At 29.1% G+C, this 24,256-nt stretch overlaps 1 protein-coding gene across 4 annotated transcripts; it reads right to left on the bottom strand.

Moving 5' to 3' along the window:
- Nucleotides 1-615: 615 nt before the first annotated feature.
- LOC100164419 (la-related protein 1B) lies at nt 616-20,834 on the bottom strand. Of its 4 annotated transcripts, none has more exons than XM_008191789.3 (20): nt 19,996-20,834; nt 9,792-9,847; nt 9,079-9,138; nt 8,726-8,987; nt 6,473-6,565; nt 6,216-6,409; nt 5,875-6,020; nt 5,620-5,806; nt 5,148-5,544; nt 3,990-4,081; nt 3,593-3,798; nt 3,274-3,496; nt 3,052-3,213; nt 2,781-2,995; nt 2,051-2,205; nt 1,796-1,940; nt 1,624-1,733; nt 1,411-1,547; nt 1,126-1,345; nt 616-1,054 (listed from the first exon to the last, which is right to left on the bottom strand). In XM_008191789.3, exons 1-20 carry the CDS (start codon nt 20,381-20,383, stop codon nt 939-941), a joined length of 3,564 nt encoding a protein of 1,187 aa, XP_008190011.1. In that variant the 5' UTR covers nt 20,384-20,834; the 3' UTR covers nt 616-938. The 4 variants fall into 4 exon arrangements, with proteins under 4 accessions (XP_008190011.1, XP_001945877.2, XP_016657808.1 ...); XM_001945842.5 differs by having other exon boundaries at nt 2,051-2,208; nt 19,996-20,833; XM_016802319.2 differs by lacking the exon at nt 19,996-20,834 and adding an exon at nt 16,480-16,622 and having other exon boundaries at nt 2,051-2,208.
- Nucleotides 20,835-24,256: the final 3,422 nt, after the last annotated feature.

Genomic DNA, 24,256 nt, shown 5'->3' with positions numbered 1-24,256 from the left:
AAATATATATATATATTTTTTTTTTTTTATTATATGGCAATAGATACAACTATTAGATTTTTTTAATTCAAAATCCAAATTTTGGAATAATAAAATAAAATATAAAATAAAATATCTAATCCCATTCCCATAAACTAATACGATAGTTCTTAAACAATGTTATCAAATTTAAATGCTAACATTATAACTAAAATAATAGTATTAACAAAATAATTAAATTAAGCAACACACTTTATACAGTACAATTGTTAAAATATTAAAAAAACTATCACACTAAATAAATTTTCCATAATATTATTAAAGTAATTAATTATATAAAACAACATTTCTGTACTTAAATACTTTATTTTTTTTTCTTTAATTAAGTAATTGTTATGTTAGGTATCAAAGACTCACCAAACATTTTTTTTTTATATACTTGATAATCAACTTAATAATTAGCAAATCACATGACTAGCATTTCACAATAAACATTAGTAAAATAAATAAAAGATGGCAAGTTAAATTTTGAATGGGAAATGAAGAAATTAATATTGAAATAAAATGACAAAACAATGATATTCAGTCTTCATCATAATATTATTAAGTTGTAAGTAATATGCGTAAATATTACAATTTATTACACATTTATTATTAATAACCATTGATGTCAATATAAGAATTTATTGTTCAAATATAAATGCACTCAGATATGTGCAGTACATAATACATATTTATGTATTCAAATATCTAGGTATCTATGCTCATGAAAAAGCTAATCAAGTTTAATTTGTTTAAAAAATATATTAGACCCAAGTCAATCTTGATAAATAACATAACAAACTAAAGTTAAAAATATCTAAAATGTCCAAAGTTAAATTTTTTATGTGTTTTTACTAAGCATTCATTTCATAAATGTTAATATAATAACATGGTTTTCTCAATGATATTCTGGGGCATTACTTTTGTTTTGGCGTCTCAGTAGAGTTTTCTTCAATTGTCGATGATCCTTTTTTATTTAATTCAAATGTTACCTTTGTAATTCTAGGTCCTTTAGCATCTCCTGATTTCTCACCTAAATTTTTTAAATATTTTTAATTTATTTAAATCTACCAACTGTTAATTAGTATTTAGTAGGAAACTTACCAACAGATAAATATCTTCTTCTTGGTAATACAGAGTTTTTACGCCAATTTTCATCATTAGTTGATGGAACATTAGAAGTAATATTCAATGGCTTTATTATAACATCGGATGCAACTTTTAAAGTATCAAGAGTAGAATTTTCAGAGTAACTACGGTGGCGTTTCATACGCGCCATTTTTCGCATAGATGCATCCAAATAGCCTTCACTTTTAGGTAATTGCTAAAATTTATTAAAATGTATATAAAAACTAACAAACTATTTTATTAAGTCTTTAAGTTCATTACCTCTTCTGCTTTTCGGAAATCTTCAATCGTTTTAAATTTACTCAAGAATTGCTTTAACTTGGGATCGACTTGAAGCGTTTTACTATATTTGTAATACTCCAAAAAGGCCCAAAATTTCTCTAATCCATAAAGTTGACCTACAATTTATCCATAAAAGAAATCTGAACAGTTTAAAATTGTTTTAAGATTAAATTTAAAAAACTAACAAATTACCATTTTCATGATCTCTTATAGTTTCTGCTTGGAAATCTTTATATAATTCTGGTCGGAATTTCCTTTCAAGACCATAGCTATAGTAACGAAACAAGCATTCCAACCCATACCTACAAAAAAAACAAAAATATATATAAAAATACAATTTGTTACAGACATAATTCTAACAAACCTGAAACCATTATTTGAATCATCAACCGCCAAAGATTGGAACTCTTTATACATGTTTTTATTAAAATTGTCACGCAAGAAGAATGACCAGAATCTATATAACGTATTCATTTCTTGAGACATTCCTGGCCCAAGTCTAGATCTCTCTAGAGAAAAAAAAAAGAAAAGAAAATGTTATATTATTTTGTTTATCTTGTTTAAGATACTGAATATCATTCTATCAAAGAATATTTACAAATATTATAAATATACACACCTTTTAAACAACGTGAATGATATTTATGGTATGCTTGTTGAGTAAAATTATTTTCCATAAGCAATGCATGAGAAGGGTGATGAAAAGTTGGCAATGATTGGGGTGTACTAGATAGAAATCCTTCACTTGGACTAGGACTAGTTCCCAATGTTCCACTACTGAAAAAAAAAGTAGTACTTATGTAATATAATAAAATATTTGTTAAAAATATCATCAAAATTAAGAATATGAAAACACAGTTAAATAAATGTACTATTATTGTTATACACATAAATAAGGCATTAGAAATAGTATTGAGTACAAAAAATAAATAAATATACATTACATAACTTTTTTATAGTTACTTAATTTTATATCTTTTCCAATAAAAACATAAACACTGTTAAAGATTTTCTCCTTATTGGTATATATGCCATAAATTTATGAAAATATAATATAATGAATTACTAAAAATTGCTTTTGTCATAATATGTGTAGGAATATCAATAATCTTTTAGACGTTTATCACTAGATAAATGTAATATTATACTTTATGTGTTAATAACCTACAAATGTCTATGTATTTTAACAATGAGAGGCTTCTTAAAGCTTTAACACTGTGATATGTTGTGCACAGTTATACATATAGATATAGTATTACAGACACTGACAATGATAATATAATTCTTAGGATCATATTTTATCATATATATTATTTATATTTTTTATAAAATTATAATATTAGTATTACCCAAATGATGTCGTACGAGGTCTAGTATGGGCACGAGAATCTAACACCCAACCTACGTGATGTTCACTGTCCGCATTAAAACGGCTTCGTTTTCTATGTCCAGATTCATCAATATCTCCATAGAAGTGACGACGATTTGGCTTTTGTAAGTCAAATTTCACTTTAGTCTTAGTCTGTGTAGCAGTTTGAGTTTTCTCTTGTTTATTTTCAATTTCCTAATTCATAAAAATGTTAAAATAATGTTAACTTAAAGTAAACTTAAATCAATTACTTTTCTTTCAGTAGATTCCATAATTTCGGTTAAATTATCAACGTTCAGAGAAGGTGGTGGTGGTGGAGGAACTTGATTGACTTTCTTTGGAGCTTTTGGTACAAGCCTTTCAAAAACCTCTTGAGTAACAACATTTACAGTCTTGTAAGATGAAGTTTGATTCTAAAGAAAAATATAAAAGTGACATTTGGCTGAATATTAATTTATGTTAATTTAAAATACCGTAGAATTTGTATGCCATAGGTCTTCTTCATATAATCTTAAACCTAAGTCAATAGCATGTTCTAAATCTTGAGTCATTTTTACACGGGTTGTTTTATCATGAGATCGATCTTCAATCTTTTGAGGGCGACTTATCATTTTTTGTGTAATAATCATGAGTTTGTCAATATCTTTATCATCAAAATCATCTTTATCTCCATAGTCAGATTCATCAGTATCAGAACTTCAAAAAAAAAAAACCATTAGAAAAATTAATAAATATTATAATCTTATTTAATTTAAGTACAAATTTGAATGTTTAATAAAATTATAAAATTACCCAATTGGATCTTCATTAAATTTATTTATTTTTCCACATGGCACAACAGCAAGATCTTCGTCAAACTGAAATCCAAGATCCCACGAATTTGATGTATGAGTATCAATTTGATTCTCAGGAAAATTACGTTTAGGTAAATTTGATGCTACATTTAGTGTTTCTGATGTCATAGAACTACTGTTTCTAGGCTTCGAGCGCCTTTTTACCTGAAATATTAGTTGGATTATTAATAAATATTTATTTATTACCCCATATTGGCTAAGTTAAATAAACTAAAAGATTTAATTTTAACAGATATATACAGAATTAATATAGGTTTTAATATGTATAATAAAAAATGATTATTTAATAAAAGATAACATAATACAATTAATTATAGCTAAAAATAAAAACTTACTTCTTTCCACGATTCTCTATCATCTAAAACTTCAACAGATTCATTTTTATTGTCATTGCGTTCTTCTTTAATTGTATCAGACTTTAAATTAGCTGTTAAACAGATAATATTAATTGATGGATATTTCATAAAAAATAATCAAATACATTAATTTATCTAATTGATTATCTTATTATTATTATTTATGAAAATACTAATTAAGAATATTTTTTTATAAGCTTTATGTCATACTGTTATAAAGCAATCTGGTCGCGAACAATTTTGACAAAATTAATGGATTATATATAAATCTCTTAAATAAAATCCATAATACCATACTATATAATATACTCCATTCAAGTTATTAAGGAACAAGTTATGATGATCAAGCAACATCTGTATGCACTCTGGATGCTTGCTATATAGTAAATCTATCGCAACTATGTGGCTAATATTGTGGTATCATGATTCATGATGATAAGATATTATATCTGTTTCCTAAAAAGGTTTTAGGTGTCTAAAAATATGTTTAGAACAACTTATATTCCTGTTGTGTCCATCCGTCCGTTAATTACCAGTATATAGTTATAAACTACGACTGTTGATAATAGAAGGTATTTATTCCTTTTTCATAGTTACTGTACATACATTTTTAACGGAATTATAATTTCTTGTGATGTATTAAAATATGTTTAGAAATTGGGAATTTATAACACTAGCTTGCCCAACTTGTTTCTTAATAATATACTATATGATTTTAATTATAATCTTAAAAAATCCTTTTACAAAACAGAATATATATTTCTCAATAGTTTTTATGGCAGTTCATAATTTTAATATTAATTACGTAGTCACTACGAATCAGTGGCATATATAAGAAATTAATTCTTCCAAAAAATTATGGTGGAGGGTTATTCCTCTCCTCGCAACACCCATAGTATACAACTGCAAAAAATAACAAGATGGTGACCAGTTTTACTGTACTAGGCGTAAGAAATATGAGTACTATTGAATTTTTAACCTATAAAAATAAACATTAAATAATTTAATTAAAATTGCTAAATAAAATTTGATAAAATATTAATTACAAACAATAGTTACCTAACCTAATGAGTTATCCTATGTTAAAAAATATTATTAAAATTAAATTGGAAAATGTATTATGATTTTTATTCTTACCAATTTTTGTGTGTTGACCATCAGATTTATTGGATGTATCAAGAACTTCACCACTACTTGTAATAGGAGTATCTTTTATTCTTGTTAGTTCACAGTCATTAGTATCACAGTTCTCTTCAGTCTTCAATTCTATGGGGCCATTCCTTGGAACGAATTCTGGGACATCAGGATTAAGATTCATGGCAGCTTGTGGATCAGAAACTATGTGTATGCTTGGTGGAGGAGGAGGGGCAGGTAGATTTTTTACCATTAAGTCTGGAGAAATAAGTGGAACAATAGTTGGCGGTCCCATTGGATGAGCAAATAATGGATGTTGTGCATTTAAATTATTTTTAAATAAAAATTGTTGAGGTATTTCTTTAAGTGGCCACTTGGTTGGATCAGTTCGGCATCTTACCTGTTAGTGTTGAAACTAAGAGGTTAATATACTATTTAAACTAGTTTTATGTTCGAATGCTAAATGTTTTCATACCATGTGAGTACTAAGTTCTAATTCTTCCATATCAATCATTGCTTTCATAACGAGACTAATATCTTGACTAAGTTCTCTCACTCGTTTAAAAGATGCAATAAATGTTACAGGAACATAACCCTGTTCATCCATGTGAAACCTGAAGAATGTGTCTTTGCAAAGATTATCTGTTGAAAAATAGTAAGATCTGGAAAAATATAAACATTAATAATTTTATCATAGTATTAAAGAAATTGTAAATAATTATCAACGCACATTTGTTGCTTAAGAAGATTAATCACAGTCTGTTCGTTTATAACTGGATAAGTCATAAACGGAACTAATTCACAATAAGGTTGGGTATAATTCAAACGGGATGGACCTGAGTACAAAACATCACTTCCTTTAAAATTATAACTAGCCTGAAAAATAAAACAGTTTTTAAAGATTATAAGGATGAACAAACTATTTAGATGTTTAGAATTAATTTATAATTTAAAATATTAATTTATGATTTTCAATCAAATGTTCATGCAATACTTTTATTAATATGTTATTTAAATAATTATATTTATGAATATTAAAAACTATCATAAACGAGCACAAGAAAAATTTACATTTTTTCCATCTGTTTTTTGGGAGTTAGTCTTAGGTTCTTCATCTTGAAGCCTATTGCGAGATCGTTGGTGTCGCAGGTATCGCATTGGACCTCCATCACGTTTGTCAGAATCTGAGATAGTATTATCTGACAAATCAGAAACCTTGCGACTATTTTTATTCCTAATTTGATTACTACTTTTGTCTCGACCACCTGAGAAAGAATACAAGAATATTTGTATACTCTATATAAATGAGTAATTAAATTTGTTCTCACCAGATCGATCCCTACGATATTTTGAAAGTCTGCTCCTATAACTGTTTTCTTTAGATATTTCAATATCAAGAGGTGTCCATTTAGAATGTTTAACTGTAATAATAGAACGTAGGTAAAGCATATAATATTAAAGTTAAAATATATCATTATGTTCATTATATAAAATAAATGGTAAAAACTAGTTATATACTTAGTGACAGTACTATTTTTCTCTCTTAAGAGGACACCTTATATACATGTGTTCTCTCAATCTTAATAATGCATAACATATCAACATCATCTACAGACAGTAGTTACAATTGTATGGTTTAAGCTTAAGAAGAATAAATTTACTTATTATTAGCCACTTTAGCGTATGTATACTAATCCGCCAAAACGATTAGACCCTCCCTCTTCGGTCGATGTCAGATGGTTTGTGATTGGTCACCGTTGTCAACAACTGATGTTACTCCTTTGTTTTCAACAGCTGCCGTCGAGTTATATGAGAGTGATGTAACGGTAACCATTTTACATTAGTTGAATGGGTAAACTTGAAAGGAATAGAGTATAATGCTAATAATAGAGTATAATAATATATATTATTTATTGGGTGTTCTAGGACAATGCATTCAAAGTATATAATTTGTTTTATGTAACAGATACTTCAAAGGTGGCACTTATATTTGCATTTTTCACATCTTTAATAATTTCTATTGATGAACATGATAATGTATTAATCTATGTATTGCCATTAAAGGATGTAGTGTCTTATTCAAACAAATGACAATCAATTGGTCAGTTGGAGTTACAACAGCAGTTATTTTGAGTATAACATTAATTTATTGTGTGGGCTTGAGTTTGTTATTTTGTTTTTGTATTATTGTTAGTTTAGTCCATTTGCAGAAAGTTGTTGCATATTAACTTATTCCAATTTATACACTAAGAAAAATGTTTAGTCACTGACTATTACTGTCCAAAGATTGGGCTATACAAGAACTTTGAACTTATTATCACCATGAGCATTTGTAAATGTTAACCATTTGCAGATTTTCATGCACAAATAAGGAATTGAGACTAATGTTTAGGTAACCTGGTGCTAAAGGCTAAGAAGTAAGAAGCTAATACTTAAAATATAACTCCTATGTAATAAAATGTATTGTTTGTGTACCTATTATATAATATTGTTTTGTAACTATAGTGCATTTCATAACAACTGCAACTTGACGCTAACACGCCTCTTGATGTTTTTTTCATTAGGGTTTCTAAAACTAGCCCGGAAAATTTAAAATTGATAATGAATATTTTACACAGTTTTTCGATTCTAGTTTGAAAAGCCTGGTTTGAGACAAAATCGCCATGAAAAGCGTTAGCGTCAAGTTGCAGTTGCTATGAAACGCACTATTAACATAATATTATAATTATTTGAGGGCAAAATTCCCATGGGCCACTTTTCAAATGAAAGTTTAGCCAAAGGCCTATAAAATTAAAGGTCTGGTTGGTTGCACCATTACTTAACATGCTAATCAACAATTTATTAGGCTTGAACGAATTTTGTTTGAAAAATCATAATTCATATGCATTATAACTTATTAAAGTTTGAAAAAAAAAAACCAAATTATTAATTGTTATTTTTGGATCATATACCTCACTCACACTAAGATGAATTTACACAGCTACACGAGTATGCAATTAATAGTTCACTATACAATACACTGACTCGCCAGCAACTTTCCAGTTCATACGCTGCCGACACTGCATTGAAATAAAATTATTTTTATTATCTTGTTTATTAAAAATTATAAATGGCAGTATTGTGGTCGGGCCAAAATACATTTATATTTTCAACATTGTTTGTTTATGACATCCACATTTATAATTATTTTATATTATGATATGCCTAAATAGATTTATTTTTATAGTGATATTATTATATTTTAGTATACAATTTATAAATTTATATGGTTTAGCCTTGGCAGCCATAGAAAAAATATGACCCAATATGACTACTCCAGCTGACCCACATCGCCTCTGAATCCATTCATTCTAATATTTAAGCCAACAACACAAAATTGGAACTTCTGAATGTATATGTTGGTATGTTATGTGTTAGTAAGATGGAGACAACATATTATGCGGGTACAACATTCTCTTAATCTAAAAACAAATTATGTGTATAACACAATTGTATTATAAAGTTGAGATATAATATATCTAAATAAAAACCTATAAAAAATTTATTTGATTAAACAATAATCGTTAAATGTTAATACTAACCTTTTTTTCGTTTATCGATATTATTTGATTCATTGGATGATGAATGACCAGAGTTTGTACCATTTTCTTGTTCATTAATATTTGGGGAGTCATTGTTTGTTTCATTTTTTTTAACACCATTAATCTTTTGACAAGACTTTTTAGCTGATATTATGTCATTAGTAGAAGTCTGGGCATCCTTTGCAACTACAGAATTATTAACTTTTGGCAATTGTGACTGAATATTTGGTGAAGTATTTTCACTCTGAGATATACATTTTTTCTACATAAAAAACATAATGTATATACCTTGATAAATTACTTTTAATATACTAAAAATTAAAATAAATTAAATTGGTAATATCTATACATACGTCTGGGCCTTGGGAATTTCCTAAAGATGGCCAAGCTTCAATACCATTTAATTCTTTGTTCTGAAAAAGGAAATAGTTACAATGTAAGATAAAGTTTCTAAAAAAAAACACATTTCAAAATTTAAAAATTTAAATTTATTTTATTTGTATGACTCATTTACAAGGAGGAGGAGGGGTACAGGGATACTGGAATGCATAGAACATTAACTATTTATAAAAATATTCTGCATCAGATGTAAAAGAAACAACACCATGATACAAAATAGAATATAAGAAAAATTGAAATTGTTAGTTAAGTTAAGTTATAACCTTAATGTACTTTAAATCTCAGAGTAAAATCACACATTACAAAAAAGATAGGGAATAATATTTTTGAAGGAATGACACATCGATTTGTCTAAATATTGTTTCAAAACAAATATAACAAAATTAAATTTACAAAATTTTTTTGTTTATTTTTTAAGTCAAATAACAATAAAATATAAAATTGATAAGTCATTTCCTCAAAAATATTTTTTGTAATAAGTGATTTTACTTTAAGATTACTTAAAAACATAGAAAAATGATTCTGCGTAAATGTGTTTTGTGAATGTTTGACATCCTCTTAATATAATATAAATTATATACTTTTATATGTCTTTCTAATAATGAACTACCTATTACTTGAATTAAAACGTATTATCAAATTGTCCCAATAACAAAAATGTACTTACTTTTTTAATCTTGGTGAATTTGCTGCTACTTAAGGCTTTGCTGCTTGACATATCACCTGTAAAATACATTGATTAATAATAAATTATAAAAAAAATTAAATACTATAGTATCTATAGGAATCTATATTGTGCACACGTTGACTTGCTTTATTTAATTATTTACAACAGTTTTTCTTACATAATATATTTTACTAAAACATATAAAAATAATTACTTTTTAAATAAATATTTACAATTGGATACAGGTGCATAATTCAAAAAAGCTTATATTTGTACTGATTAATAATTAAATTACGTATACCATTTATACCCTTTATAAATTTATTACAGGTAAAAAAAAATATACAGACTTCATATCAATAATACAAAAATTGTATTTATTTTATTCATTAAATACTGAACATCAACAAAATAGTTATAAATAAATTCGCGCGATTATAAATTAGTCCTATGTGAACGGAGGTGAACGCGGGCGGTTCCTATTCTGACCATTCTGTCCTTGCAACGCGGCGAAATACAAAATACAAATTGTTTTGTTTTTCGCCGCATTCACGTAGGACACGATGTATCCTCAAAACAACTCCTCAATGCACAATACATTAAAATGTTTAGTATAGAAAAATGTAAAATAAATAGTACGTACCTACACTACTACACTAATATAATAAAAAATAATAATAGATAGGTAATGTATATTCCTCAATACCAGTGGCGTGCGATCAGGCAATCGAGGTAGAAACCGTGGAAATGAAAAAAACGAATTTACTTAATTCATGACGTAAATTTGCAATATTTCTTGTACTGATGTATGTTTTTTATTTTATATATAATATACTCTTATCTGTATTATATCATATTCACATTTATAAAATTAAATTGTTTTGTTATTTAAGTATTAAAGTATGCGATAAATTGACAGAAGCGCTCGGGATTTCGATTACCGGGCTCGTATCACTACTATAGTTGACATGGTCGGGAGCATATTATGACCACTGTTTTACGCAGCAGTTGAAAGCGCTGCATTCAGCGATTATAAATACTTTTAGAAACGGATTTTCTGATACTAAACGTTTTTTTTAAGCACAAATACGCCACATAATAATGTTCATATAGTTGTACACTGACACAAAGCGAATGATTCCGTCACATAATATTTCTTTTTTGATATTATATTTAGCGACTTTAGGTACTATTTAAGTTTTAATAATTATCAATCCTTTTTTAGCGTTTACAGCGTAAATACAGATATAGATGGTCGTAAGTGGGGAACCATCCATCAACAACACCTTCTATTTTAGATAAACGATTTTTTTTAAATGAGCGGTTACGTTGAAAATTGATTTTTTGTCGATGATTATAGTAAAAAGTAAAATGAGTGGATTTATAAGAGTTTAAATTTGTTTAGGAAGGAGGTCATTTGAGATGAAATGTTTTCGATTTAATTACTTACGTACTGGAATTTATTATGATTTGTTAGTGCCTGGTTTATGTTTGATATTGTAGCCTGTGAATAGGTTTAACTGTTATTTAATTATTTCAGAGTGAGATGATGTCGGATGGTAGGGTTCGACAATGTATTGGTCATATAATTTGAATTATCTTTTATTTCGCATGTATTTATTTTATTTACACATATATCAAATGCTTAATACAACAGGTGGGTAGTGGTGAATTTCGAAGTTGCTATAGATTTTTAAAAATTTGACATCCACAATAGTTGGTGGAGTAATTTCCATCAGGTTAGGAACATTTTGCGGTGGGAGAGGGGTCGCAAAATTTAATAAAAGTGTTTAGTTCGATGGTTTTTCCACAAAAACGCATCTAAGATGGTTGGTTACAGAATGTTCTGGTGGAGCCTCGGCATTTGCAGTTTAGACATTGAGCCATGAAGGTGTCTGTTTGTTGTTTCGAGGTACTTAGGTATTATAGTTTTAGTTTAATATAAATATCTAAGTTACTTTCTTGTTGTTTCAGGTTGTGCTGGTTCTAAACTATGAAAAAATAGAAGTAGGGATGTGTTGGATAGTCTGTGACGATCGTAAGAAACATTTAAGTTCAGTTTCACTTGTATATAGGTAGTCTAGTTGCACGGCGGGATATAAATTTGTGATATTAATCAGATACGGTTTATTTTATTTTAATTGATATGTAAACAATTTGGATTTTTATTAATTTAAGAAATGTATGGTAACTCAGTTAACACCTTGGTGAGGTACTATACAGTTTAAGTATCTCGGTAAAGTGAATTCATTGGTTGATTAAATTTCATGTTTTATTTTGTCGTTAAACTCTTCGTAATTTAGTATTTTTTAAATTGATGAATATTGGAGGCCGTAGGGGAAGTTCTGTGACAATTTCGTTTACGGTGGTGGTTTCTATTTCTGTATCATAATTTAACTATCAAATAAATTAGGAGTAGAAAATTGTGTATTTTGATCATACAGTATGGAGGACCCATGTCCTGATAACTTGAAGCATAGTATATAAGCGATGAGTCTCAGCCGGAGATACTTGATGCGACCATGCGAGAGAAATGACGTATATTTATCTATGTTAATTGATATATTATATAAATATAAACCAACAGCTAAATATGCGACGGTTCGCCTCCCACATGTGCTTATAAAACATCTCCGCGTCAGAGACGACTCATACATTATATGCGCTTCAAATTGTTTAAACTGGCGAAATCAACATGGCTCCATCCACAGTCTATGATGTAAGGTGTACTGTTGATTGTATTAATTTAGATAATGGTGATATTCCGGCTGATTTATATGTTTAAGAGGATTGCAAACGGACAATTAATATTCAACCAAAATGTACCAATATTTTGTCAATCATACCGAAGGACCTGATAACGCGATAAGACTTCTGAAAACTGATTTGAACTCGTTAATATGTTTACTGGAGATAAGGCCACTTTGTCAAAAGTTCCTTGTTTGTTCCTAAACTCCAGTAGAATCTGTTTTAATATTTAAAATTTACAACATTTGGAATGTTGGTTATTCGAAAATTAAATTAAATATCTAAAAATGAGACCTGGATCTCAAGTAAACTACGAATTCAAATCAGTTTTCAAAAGTCTTATCGCGTTATCAGATCTACCGGTAGGATTGACAAAAAGTACATTCAAATGAGCATAGTAAATTGTTTATCGTTCACGTACGCAACGACGAAGCAGTGATTTGGGTGAGCGCTCCGCTATTTCTTTTATTCATTAGCACACACACTGATGATCACTTACTAAGCACATATTTACAAGACCCGCGTGCACACAATTTGGAAATTGCCTATTTTGAACTCCTTAAAAACTGTCCATTTGCAATCACCTAAATATGTGAATTAAGCGAAACGATCAGAGTCCAGTTGAAATCAAAGATATGTTTTGTTCTAATATTTTAATCAGTGGCACTACTGGTTTTAGTTTAACGCACGATGAGTTCTGTTTGGTGGGGAGTGGCGTATTTCTGTTCATTGTAGATATTAATGGTTGTGTGTTCAGGTGTGTGATTTTCATTGATTATTAAATGCTGTTTTCTGGAAATGGAAAAGGGAAAAAAGAGGTAGATGAAAATCTATACCTTTCTCAACAGAATTATTTATTCATGAAATATTTTCTTCAAGATATGAATATTTATTTAAACATATTAACACCCGATAGCAATTACAAGTAATATATACATAATATGTCAGTAACAATTTTGATATAGTTTATAAATAGGTGCATGGAAGAGAGAAAAACTTACATTAAATAATAGAGGCATTATTTATTAGGGTGTGAAAAGGATTCGATAATTATGACCCTAGGAAGTGGAATGAGATGGAACTAGGAAGGGGGTAGGACTTATGAAGAAGAATAAAGGTATACCGTAGTTAATGCTGGCAAGGAGATCAGGTGCGTCATATAAAGAGCTATATTAAGAGCCATATAAAGAGAGAAACGAAATCGGATGTTTGCTTCGTGATGACGATGACGTGAAGAAATAATCAACGCACGTTGCAAGGGGGAGTAATCATGGTGGATGTGCTTATTTTTATAACATCGACTGAGTACGAAAGTGGTTGATCTTATGTCCACTCAAACCTTAAATGGTCCTAGCAAGATAAGGATGCCAAACTATCGTACCATAATTATAACATATATTGAGCCCAGTATTGAGCGAACTCACACGAAATAAAAAAGGATAGAGCAGACAGGGGAACTGAATGCTTTCGTGTTATGCTCGATACAGAGAAGGATTTTAAGAGCTTTACTAACTATAATATTTACATGATCAATTTCAAAAGTAAAATAGACACTCAGATCTTTAAATTTAAAAACGCGTACTAAAAGAATGTTGTTTAATGAGTGAGCTATAGTAATGCATCTTCTATAGAAAGACATAACTTGGCATTTTTAAATATTAAGTTAACTTTGGGATATTTTGGAATATCAGCTACGAAGAGCGTGAATGTTCAAATATATTTTTACGATATCATCAGCAAAGAGAAGATTTTTGGTTTCAATTATCCATTTACTAACTGAATTGACAAATAAAATGAAAAGGAAATTACTGAGATGATTACCTTTAGGTACGCCAGGTGGAACAGACAGAGAAATTTAAGATTTTAACAAATTGTTTTCAGTTTCTATTGGAGGATTAGGATCTAACTTCAGCAAACATAGAAGTGCATTTTCGATACCAAGAGTATATCAAGAATTCTTATAAGAAAGCAGTGATCTCTGCAGGTTAAGTGGTGGGAGTGCGCAGCAATAGACAAATTTTGGTCGCTAGAATAAGGAGACTTAACTCGTTACGGCCGCCTGCATAAAAAACGTACCGAAAAAGAGTCGTATGATTTAACAGCCACAGGCTGCAACGCATATGTCAGGATTGCTACTTTAACCTGCGTCGTATAGAAATTATTCAAGTTTTTTAAGTTTTTTTGGAAAATATATGCATTATTTTGAACCATGCCCCACTTTAGATTTTATAGCTTGTACGATTACGCATGTGCATATGTATATAAATATTATTTTTATTATAATATACATAATTAAATTATACAAATAGTTAACAATATATCTAGTTATTTTATACCTTTATAGCTATGTTCACAGTAAGTATGAACCCGATACTATTCGATACACCATACACATGTCTTTTCGTGAACGATCGTTTTATACCGATATGTACATATCGTTACACTAAAATTAATTTCTTAAGAATGTTGAATGTTTATGAAATACACACATATTATGCACATGTATAAATGCTTAATTATAAAAGTTAAAATCTAAAATGGGTTATGGCTCAAAAAACATAAGAAACATGAATAATTCCTAAGCTACGTGGGTTAAAGTAGCAACCCTAGCGTACGCAGCGCAGCCTGTGGCCGTTTAATCGTGCGACTCATTTCGGGACGTTATCAAAGTGGAGTATGGTCACCTTAATACCTTATACTATATAGTCTTCATGGTCATATCAAAATATGTACGTTTATTTAAGTTCATAACTCTTATAGGTAGCTATATTAGTGCACGTGGTATCTATATACAAAAAAACGTTTTTATCCGCCGTTTCCAGTCCATACTATCTTAATTCGTGTCTATTTGTATACAAATTAAAAATTTAACTCGAAGGTAAAATAAAATTGACCATGGCCCTCGTCAATTTTATTTTAAAATTTGTTGGTTGCGGTTTACAACTGCTGTAGCGAATGCTTTTTTTAAAACTTTTATAGACTACGTCCACTTGCTCGTTTGTTCATTAATTTCCGATATAAAAACCACGAATAAAACGCTGCTTGACGCGTTAGATTTATCAGGTCTAATACCGAATACAACTATTTTATAAATTAAAAGGAAATAAAGATTGCTTTCTACAATTTCTATGATCCACTCATCCATGTAGAGTATTTTAAAAATATTTTTTAATAGGTGTAGAATACCTACCATAATTTGCACCTATTAACCGTTAAGTCAACTGCAGAAACAAAACCGTATATTCGTATTTGAAGAGGAAATTCAGAATCATTAATGTATTGAAGCATTTTGAAATAGCATTCACGGCAGCTGCAGCAGTAGGTATTTAATGATTAAATGCTCCAAATAAACAGCGATAAGTTATTTCCAATGTAATATAAAATAATGCAAAAGCCAACAGAACATCATGGTGCCTACTGTAAGCCATGTCAAACCAATTTAAATGTTATAAATCCAAAGCTGTAAGATTGAAAATTTAATATACATTGACAACACAAAAATATTCGACTGAAATTCATCAAGTAGAGGTAGGTTATAGTCATGTTTCACAATCGATATAATAAAAATTTTATTAATTCTAAATTCTATTTTTTTTTTTTCAAATCTTAAAACTTTTTTAATTAATAGAATATATTTAACAATTAGCATTTTTATTTTACAAGTAATTCATAAAGTGTTTTTAGTTTTGTGTAAATTAAAATGAATGCAGTCTAAATTTTAAAATTAAAAATGGTCTAGGTATAACATTATTATAAAATATTTACAAAATCAATATTAAAAAAAATGGCATGAAAGCTTTTTCATTTGAATATTTTCATGAAGTTAATTTTTATATACATTTTGTAATTATTTTAAATGTTCAGTTCGAGTTATTACCATTGATTATAAATACTATAATAATGTTATTTGTCTGCCATTATTAAGAAATAAAATAATTACCTAAACACTGTTTTATCAACGACACAAAAATCCAACTATCTGGCAAGAATCTAAAATAAAAACCAACTCGCTTGAAATTCTATGTATGTCCGTACAGTATGTATTAGTCGTTTCTTGTAAACTATTGAATATTATGCTTAATTTAACTAACCAAACAAAAACAAGTAATGTATTTAAACCAGATTTGTATTTTGATCTGATAATTCATACATATAATAGTTTAATTATATATTAAAACATAAATCTATAGGTAGGTACATCTAAAAACATAATTTAGATATGGCATACAATTTAATAACCATAATAATAGCCGTATATGAAGTTTATCAAGTGGTTATCTTGTGTACAACAATAATCAGTATTTGAACATTGAATCATCACACTATAATATCGAACCATTGTAACTACTACATTATTGGCTAATTTATCATGGCTCGATATTTTTATTTACTCATAAAAATAAGAATTAATTAAAGGTACATGCAACTATGCAAGAAACACTTTTTGCAAGTAACAATTAATATCATAATGTCTACCTAATAATAGACATAAGTATAATTGTAAATTTGATATAAGGAGAACAAAAATTATAATGTGTATAGTAGGTATATTTAAAATAACTTTTCATTGATATCTATTAATTTCAATAGTTTTACAAGACAATTTATTGGTAGGTACTCTAAAAGTTTCAAGTAGTTTTTAAATATATGGACTCGAAAGTGGAAACCAAATAATTGTAGTTAATACATTCAAAAAATAATTTTTTTTTATCACAGTACATTCTTGAAGTATAAAGAAAAACTGCAGAAAAGAGTTTCAGAAATTTAACAAAGCATGGGATATTATTTTTAACTTTTACCAATGATATTTTAATAGGTATTAATTTTAAACATACCTCGTTATTTATTTATTTTATAAGGATAAGTAGGTATTTATTACATAGGTAATGTAACGAGCCAATCTCAATCAGAGAAAAGGATGATGGAATAATGAAATAATAGACGCCGATGATGGTTATTATAGAATACCAAAAATTAAAACCTTAACTTTTGTAGTAAAACATTTTAGAAACCTAGGTAATAAGAACAAATGATTATTACCTATCTAAACTAAAACATTTGATTATCATTTAGACTAATTCAGACTGTCGAAAAGCTACTATCAAATTCAACTTATTAAAACTAAAAGTTCTGGAGTTATGTTAGCAAATAATGTTATTCAATGTAGAAACTATCTGTAAGTACCTAGTTTAACATATTAATTTAAATTACAGTAGGTAACAATTTAGTGTTAAGGTATTGCTTTGAATAAGTAGTAAGTAACAACTTATTTTTATGTTTTTTTTAAATATTTTCTCAATAAAATTCTCGATAAAATGGTAATAAATGTTGGTATTTTTATAGATATCTACATCTAATAGTAGTTAGGTACTACAATATTAAAGTAGGAAAGTACCTTTAATACTTGTATTACTACTACCTAAGTCTGTATACCTACTGAATTGTTTAAGTATCTACATAAGTATTAACTAAACAATTAAAGGGCTTGATCTTATTACTATTTTTATTAAAAGTAATTCACACAGATAGTAGATAACTAATACAAAAACATGGATAAGTATTAAATATGGGTACTATAGTACTATACATAGATACTATTACTTGAATAAACATTATTCCAATAAAATTTAATTAATTAAGATAGAAATTAGGTATCTAAGCGATTTTAACGTAGGGACATGATATATGTTAGGTTATACACATATATATATATATATATATATAATATAGTACTTACATAATCATAAACTGGTGAGGCCTCAACATTAGCATTAAGCTATAATGTCCTTACCTACATATAGAATTAAGAGTTGGTAAAGATCACTTTTGGATACCTACGTAATACTATCTATTTAAAATACTTTTTTATGCATAAGGCAACATATTAACGTAATCAATTTGAATAGTTTAATTAGTTTACGTATAAGTAAATTAATATTAATAGTAGCTAGGTATCTATACTAGATTATTAATTATCAATTTATTTTTTTAGTTTCAGATACCTAGGAAGGTAATATATATAATATGAAATATCTTGTATAAAATAATAAAAAAAAAAGCTTTAAAATGATTTAATCTTAATTTATATCTAAATCACACTGAAATTAATAAGTAAATAAAGAATTACCTCGAGAATTATTTTAAACATTGATTATAATATAATATAAGTAAGTATTTATAATCAATTCTTTAATATAATATCTCATGTTATACAGATATAAATGTTTTCTTAAATATTCCAATTAATAAATTCTTTAGTCTATACTAATAATTAAGCTAATAGGTACATTGCCACTTACTTTTAATACTTATTATTGCATAACATTAAAATATCTTTTAAAACATAATAAACAATTCCTTAAATAAGTCTTATAAAGTTAAATTAAAATTATATATAGGTACATATATTCTTTTCTTAAATCAATGAACTAATATGGAACTGAATATATTTCGTTAAACAAGTCTATTGAATTTTACATTTTTACTGAATAAAACAAAGTAATATGCCTTGTAATATGTACGAGTAGTTAATAGCAATGGCAAGTAAAGTGCCTATATGTAATAAAAATTCAGGAAAAAATTCAAAAGGATGAGTATATTCTTAACAGATAGACCAATTCACCTGTTGAATATCAGTTCTATGCCAGAAATTAAATACTTATTTTATTTTAATTACTTATGTACACAACATAATAATACAACTAAGCCATTCATAAACTTAGTGTGGTATGTATTAGTTTATATCTAGATATAAAAATATTGTTTACCTAATATGATTGCTGATTAATTTTTAGTTTTAAGATTTCTTTTAAACGTATATTCTGAAACTTTTTGTAGTTAACCTACCTAAGTTATTCATTTTCAATATTATTATTTGACTGTTGAAAGGCTACTATCAAACTCAGCTCATTCAAGCTAGGAGGCTCTGGAGCAGTGTTAGCGAAACCATTCAATTAATTTAGCATAGACCTTTAGAGCAGTTAAATAAATATGTTTAACTATCAAAAATAATTTTGATCTTGCAAATAGTTTTAAGTACAATATCTACAATATTTTACCATTTAATCAAATTAAGCATATAAGTACTCCATTCATTGCCAGTAGGACGGTAAGTACCCTTGTACTAGATTGAAATTCTATAATTTGTAATAATTATATAGGTAGTTTTGTAATTTCTTATAATTTATATAGATATATATAGAGTAAATAGGAACCTATCAATCATACTTTAGAAAAAAAATAGAAAGCTAACATTGTTTATTTCAAGATAAAAAGACTACAAAATTAAATTAGTATGTATTGGTCAACATTTTTATTCCTCATATATAGGAACCAAATTTTACAAAATAATTCCATTTGTGAAATTGTTGTAGGTAGGTACCCAAGTCTAGAACTAGGTAATCTTAAAATTTAATTATTGCAAGAACTAATAATTATTGATAATTTAAATACTTACAACTAGTTTGTTGCTGGGGTAGCAAGACTCTTTTTTCCCCGACAATCGGGTCTTTTTCTTTGGCTGATTCTTTTGGACGAACATGTGCTACGCTTTTATTTGCTGTCCACGGGTTAGTTTTGGGCAGTGGAGCTTCCACAAATTTTTTTTTATCATTGCTACTGTTTTCACTGCCCTCGTCGCACTTGGTCAGCTCTTGTAGTGGCTTATCCTCACTAGGCTCTGGAGATTGACATTGGTCATCATGTTTGTTGTTTACATCTATATCCTCGGGTGTGGGCCCATATTTTTTTGAGCGTATATTTTCCTTATTGCACGCGCTTTTCGTAGACATGGCAACTGAAGGCACTGACGACGGTACAATTACCTGACTCATACTGGTGGTCATTAAAAAAAACACCAACTGATCCGCAATGACGGATAGACAATGCTCTACCTACTCTGGCATTTTTCAAAATGCCATTGCAATAACTTGGTCAGGTTTTCGAGCAAATCGTTTAATGGAGAAACGATTGCAAAAATGGCATACTTGATTTCGACGACAATCCTAAGCCAAGCTGCCCAAGTGTTTTCCTTCAGTATTTAGTACCTACTTCTTGCTAAAGTTGAATAGGGTCATCGATTTGTGTTGCAAGCACACTATCTATGTGCTGACACGTACAAAAAATATATCACGAGACTAAACGACTTTAGTGCACCTAAAACTTGTTAAAAATCAAAAACTAAAATATTATTTTCGTAAAAAAACCATGTGACTTTGGAAACGCAAAAACTCTGAGAACTGCGTGTTCGACGTTCGGTAACCCGGCACGTTTCTGTTTTACTGCGCAACGCAATAATATGGAAGAGAAAAATTGTTTATCAGTAAAGTTGTCCCGAACACATGTTCGTACTCGAACCAAAGAAATTAAATACCCACAGAACACATCATTTGTGTGTAGATAATACACATTACTATCTACGTCCTACGTGTACGTGTGTGTGTGAAAACCACGGCTTAGGAAGATCTCCTGACCCGTTCCCGCCGAAAACCGGCCAACGTCAAATCTCGTCATGGTGATTATTGGGCACATAGACATAATATTATCTATAAGTGTGTATGAAAAATAAATAGACCACGAGACACGACGGCGGAACATTCGGGGTGATAGAATGATAACACGACGTGCTGGTAGGCGGAGTTCGTTTCAAGGACTCGTTTTTACTTTTTCTTTTTTTTGTTATTCTTTGGCTGTCCTCTGAGCACGGTAATAAATTTCTCTCGCTCTTAATTAAACTCGAGCGATCTGCAGCTCATTTATAATCCGCTTGGCGCGACCACCAGTAATAGACCGAGTAATAATAATCGCGACCACGCCCCCCCCCCCACCAGTCAGCGTGTAAGATAAATAACAATATTATGTGGACTGTCCAGTCTGTTGTATATACGTGATATTTCCAAGCATGACGAAATTAATGATCATAACAACAAGTTACTAACTTACTTCGCTGATACCAGTAGCCACTGTCTGATACGCAATATCGGGGAATGGGGTGGGAGACGGGAGTCTTTCGCCACGTTTCATTGGCCATTGGTACTATATTATTTATATTTTAATATAAATGAGCCGATCTATAGACGTGGAAGTTGTTACGAGGTTGAAGAGAGGCACTGAAGATCACCCGGTGATCACTGTCGCACTAAGACACGTGACCGAATGAAAATATTATACTCGTATTTTGCAGTGTAAACCTGTTAATTTAATTGTGATTTTATTCACTGAGTAGAGTAAAAATCAGGATTTTAAATGTTAATGATTGCACACTTGCATGACGAGAAAAAATTATAATTACTTGACCGTGGCACCATGCCATATTATATAATATACCTAATTCAAAAACAACAAAAACCTTATCACTTTCGGCTGAACCCTTTGTGTAGCTGTGAATTTAGCGAAACATTAGTCCATATTCATAATATTTTATATTATAGATTTTTGAGTTTCAACTTTAATTTAATCGATTCCCATAAGGCCATAAAAAGCTGGGGATAAATGGGTAAATTTATGGAAATTATAAAAACATCGACAAAAGTATTAAAAAATGAAGAAAAACTTAATTTAAAACAAAATTTAAAATATCAAACATTTCAAAATAAGAGTTTCAAAAAATAGCTCATTAGTATCTAATCAAAACTTTATGTAAAGAAAGCTATGTTTTACAGTAAGATAAAAATAATACATTTTCTACGAATTCACAGCTTTACATAATATTATTACGTTCATAAATATTTCATATATTATTCTTAGCTACGAGCATGAAAACATAATATAATATACTTTGTCATGGCTACGAGCACGTCATGTATTCATGTTTAATTTTTAATGCTAATACAGCTATTTGGTTATAGTCATGAACTACTACACGTGTTCATGTAGTTCATGGTTAATGGTTATAGTACCATTAGTACTCCACATGTTCCACTGAACTCTAAAAGCGCTAGCATTGAGCAGGTGTTTCAGTATTCGATAAGAAGTAAGAACATGTTTTCAATTTTTCATGCTCATGCAGTAGTTGTAGTTTCTCTGCAGTCTGCAGCTCACAATGCCCACTAGGCTGTCAAGCAACCATTCAACCATTGTACTGTAATATCCATGGCAATGGTGAACACTCCATAAGCAACCAGCCATGGCCCATGGATAAGAAAATAAAAGGATGATATCACGGCTTTTAAAGAAAATAATATGGAGTCCACATTGTATAATAAATAGTGCTTGTAACTAAACGTTGCCAACCATACGGTACTATAATTTAAACTATCACTATTCGCTGCATAATAACGTCATAAGCATAAAGATACGCAGTATTAGTAATGACTAATGAGTTTAGACAATCGACAGCTTAAAACCATATTAATTATTTGTGCTCAAATGTATATTCAAAAACACAGACCATATTTGTATATATTATGTCCTGTACTCCTGTGGTAAACTTAGGCGGCCAATTTCCATACTCCATTGCTCTAACACTTATATTATAAATATATTAACAAAATGTTACGCGAATACACAATGTCATAGGAGTATAAAATAATTAGTCGTCATACCACACCACCGGACAATAACTGAATACAGCAGCGTTTTGGTTATCTACAGTAAAAATAAATTCTTCGGTGCATACAAACAAACTACAAAATGTTGTATTCTGTATTTCAATGACAACATTTTCAGTCTATTTTGTTATGACTACATGAGTACAGAATATATTTTCTGATTTCAGTCCAGTGTTCTTTTGAAGTTCACTGTTGCAGGACCTGGTGCCGAAGCCGGGCGCACTATCAATGTTACCAATACCTGTATACCATATTGTGTCCATGTCATTCAATATTACCAATCTGACCGGTGGGCGGTGGCGCCGGCAACCGGCGTTAGGAATTTTGCACGTTAGGTTGCCGTGTTTTCCGTTGTATTCGCCGGTATTATCTCTCCATAATTGATTTAATTGAATAATATTATAACAAAGATTATAATGCCCTGCTAAAATTAAATCACCTATATCAATGTGTCTTAAATCTATTGAGTCAGACTGGCGCAACCAAGATTTATTCAAGGGGGGGGGGTTAAAAAAAATTGTTTAACTAGGTACTGACTCTGTCAGTATTTCGTATACATTATTGTTAAATGATCCGATCTTTGATCAAGTATCAACTGCTGAGAGAAAAATGTATAACATCGAATTGTTTCGCCCGCGTCAAAAAAACCGGTACATGGACGTTTCATCCCCGTCAAAAAAACCGGTCTACGGGCGATGTTTCGTCCACATCAGTTATTAAGTTAGGACATTCGTTTCCCGGTTTTTTTTAAATCGCAAGTTTTTTTTCATTTAAAATTTCAATGTTTTTGTATCAAACTTAAATTATTAGTATACCTAATCTATACTATTGAAATATAAATTTTTTTAAATATTATAATTTATAAAATTTATTATTACCCACAGTATAATTTTCATCAATCAAATTTAATTTTTTAAATAATATAAGTGTCTTATAACTCCCGGGGGCCAAATGTCCTACCTCAATAATTGACGAGGTAATTCCACGATTACTGGTTTGTTAGACACTTAGACGGGGATGAAACATCCGTTCACCATAGCAATTAGTAGCAGTCGCCAGCCGGTCTAAACTCTAAATAAGAATAATATTTTAAGAACAAAATATAATATTTAAAAAAAGATAATATTGTGCGTGGAAGTGTTGTCGTTTGTACTAATTGTACAGCAATGT

The sequence above is a fragment of the Acyrthosiphon pisum genome, chromosome A1, assembly GCF_005508785.2.
Source record: "Acyrthosiphon pisum isolate AL4f chromosome A1, pea_aphid_22Mar2018_4r6ur, whole genome shotgun sequence".
Taxonomy (NCBI): domain Eukaryota; kingdom Metazoa; phylum Arthropoda; class Insecta; order Hemiptera; family Aphididae; genus Acyrthosiphon; species Acyrthosiphon pisum.
Note: the sequence above shows the minus strand (reverse complement) of the source record. Positions and strands in the feature narration are given on the sequence as shown.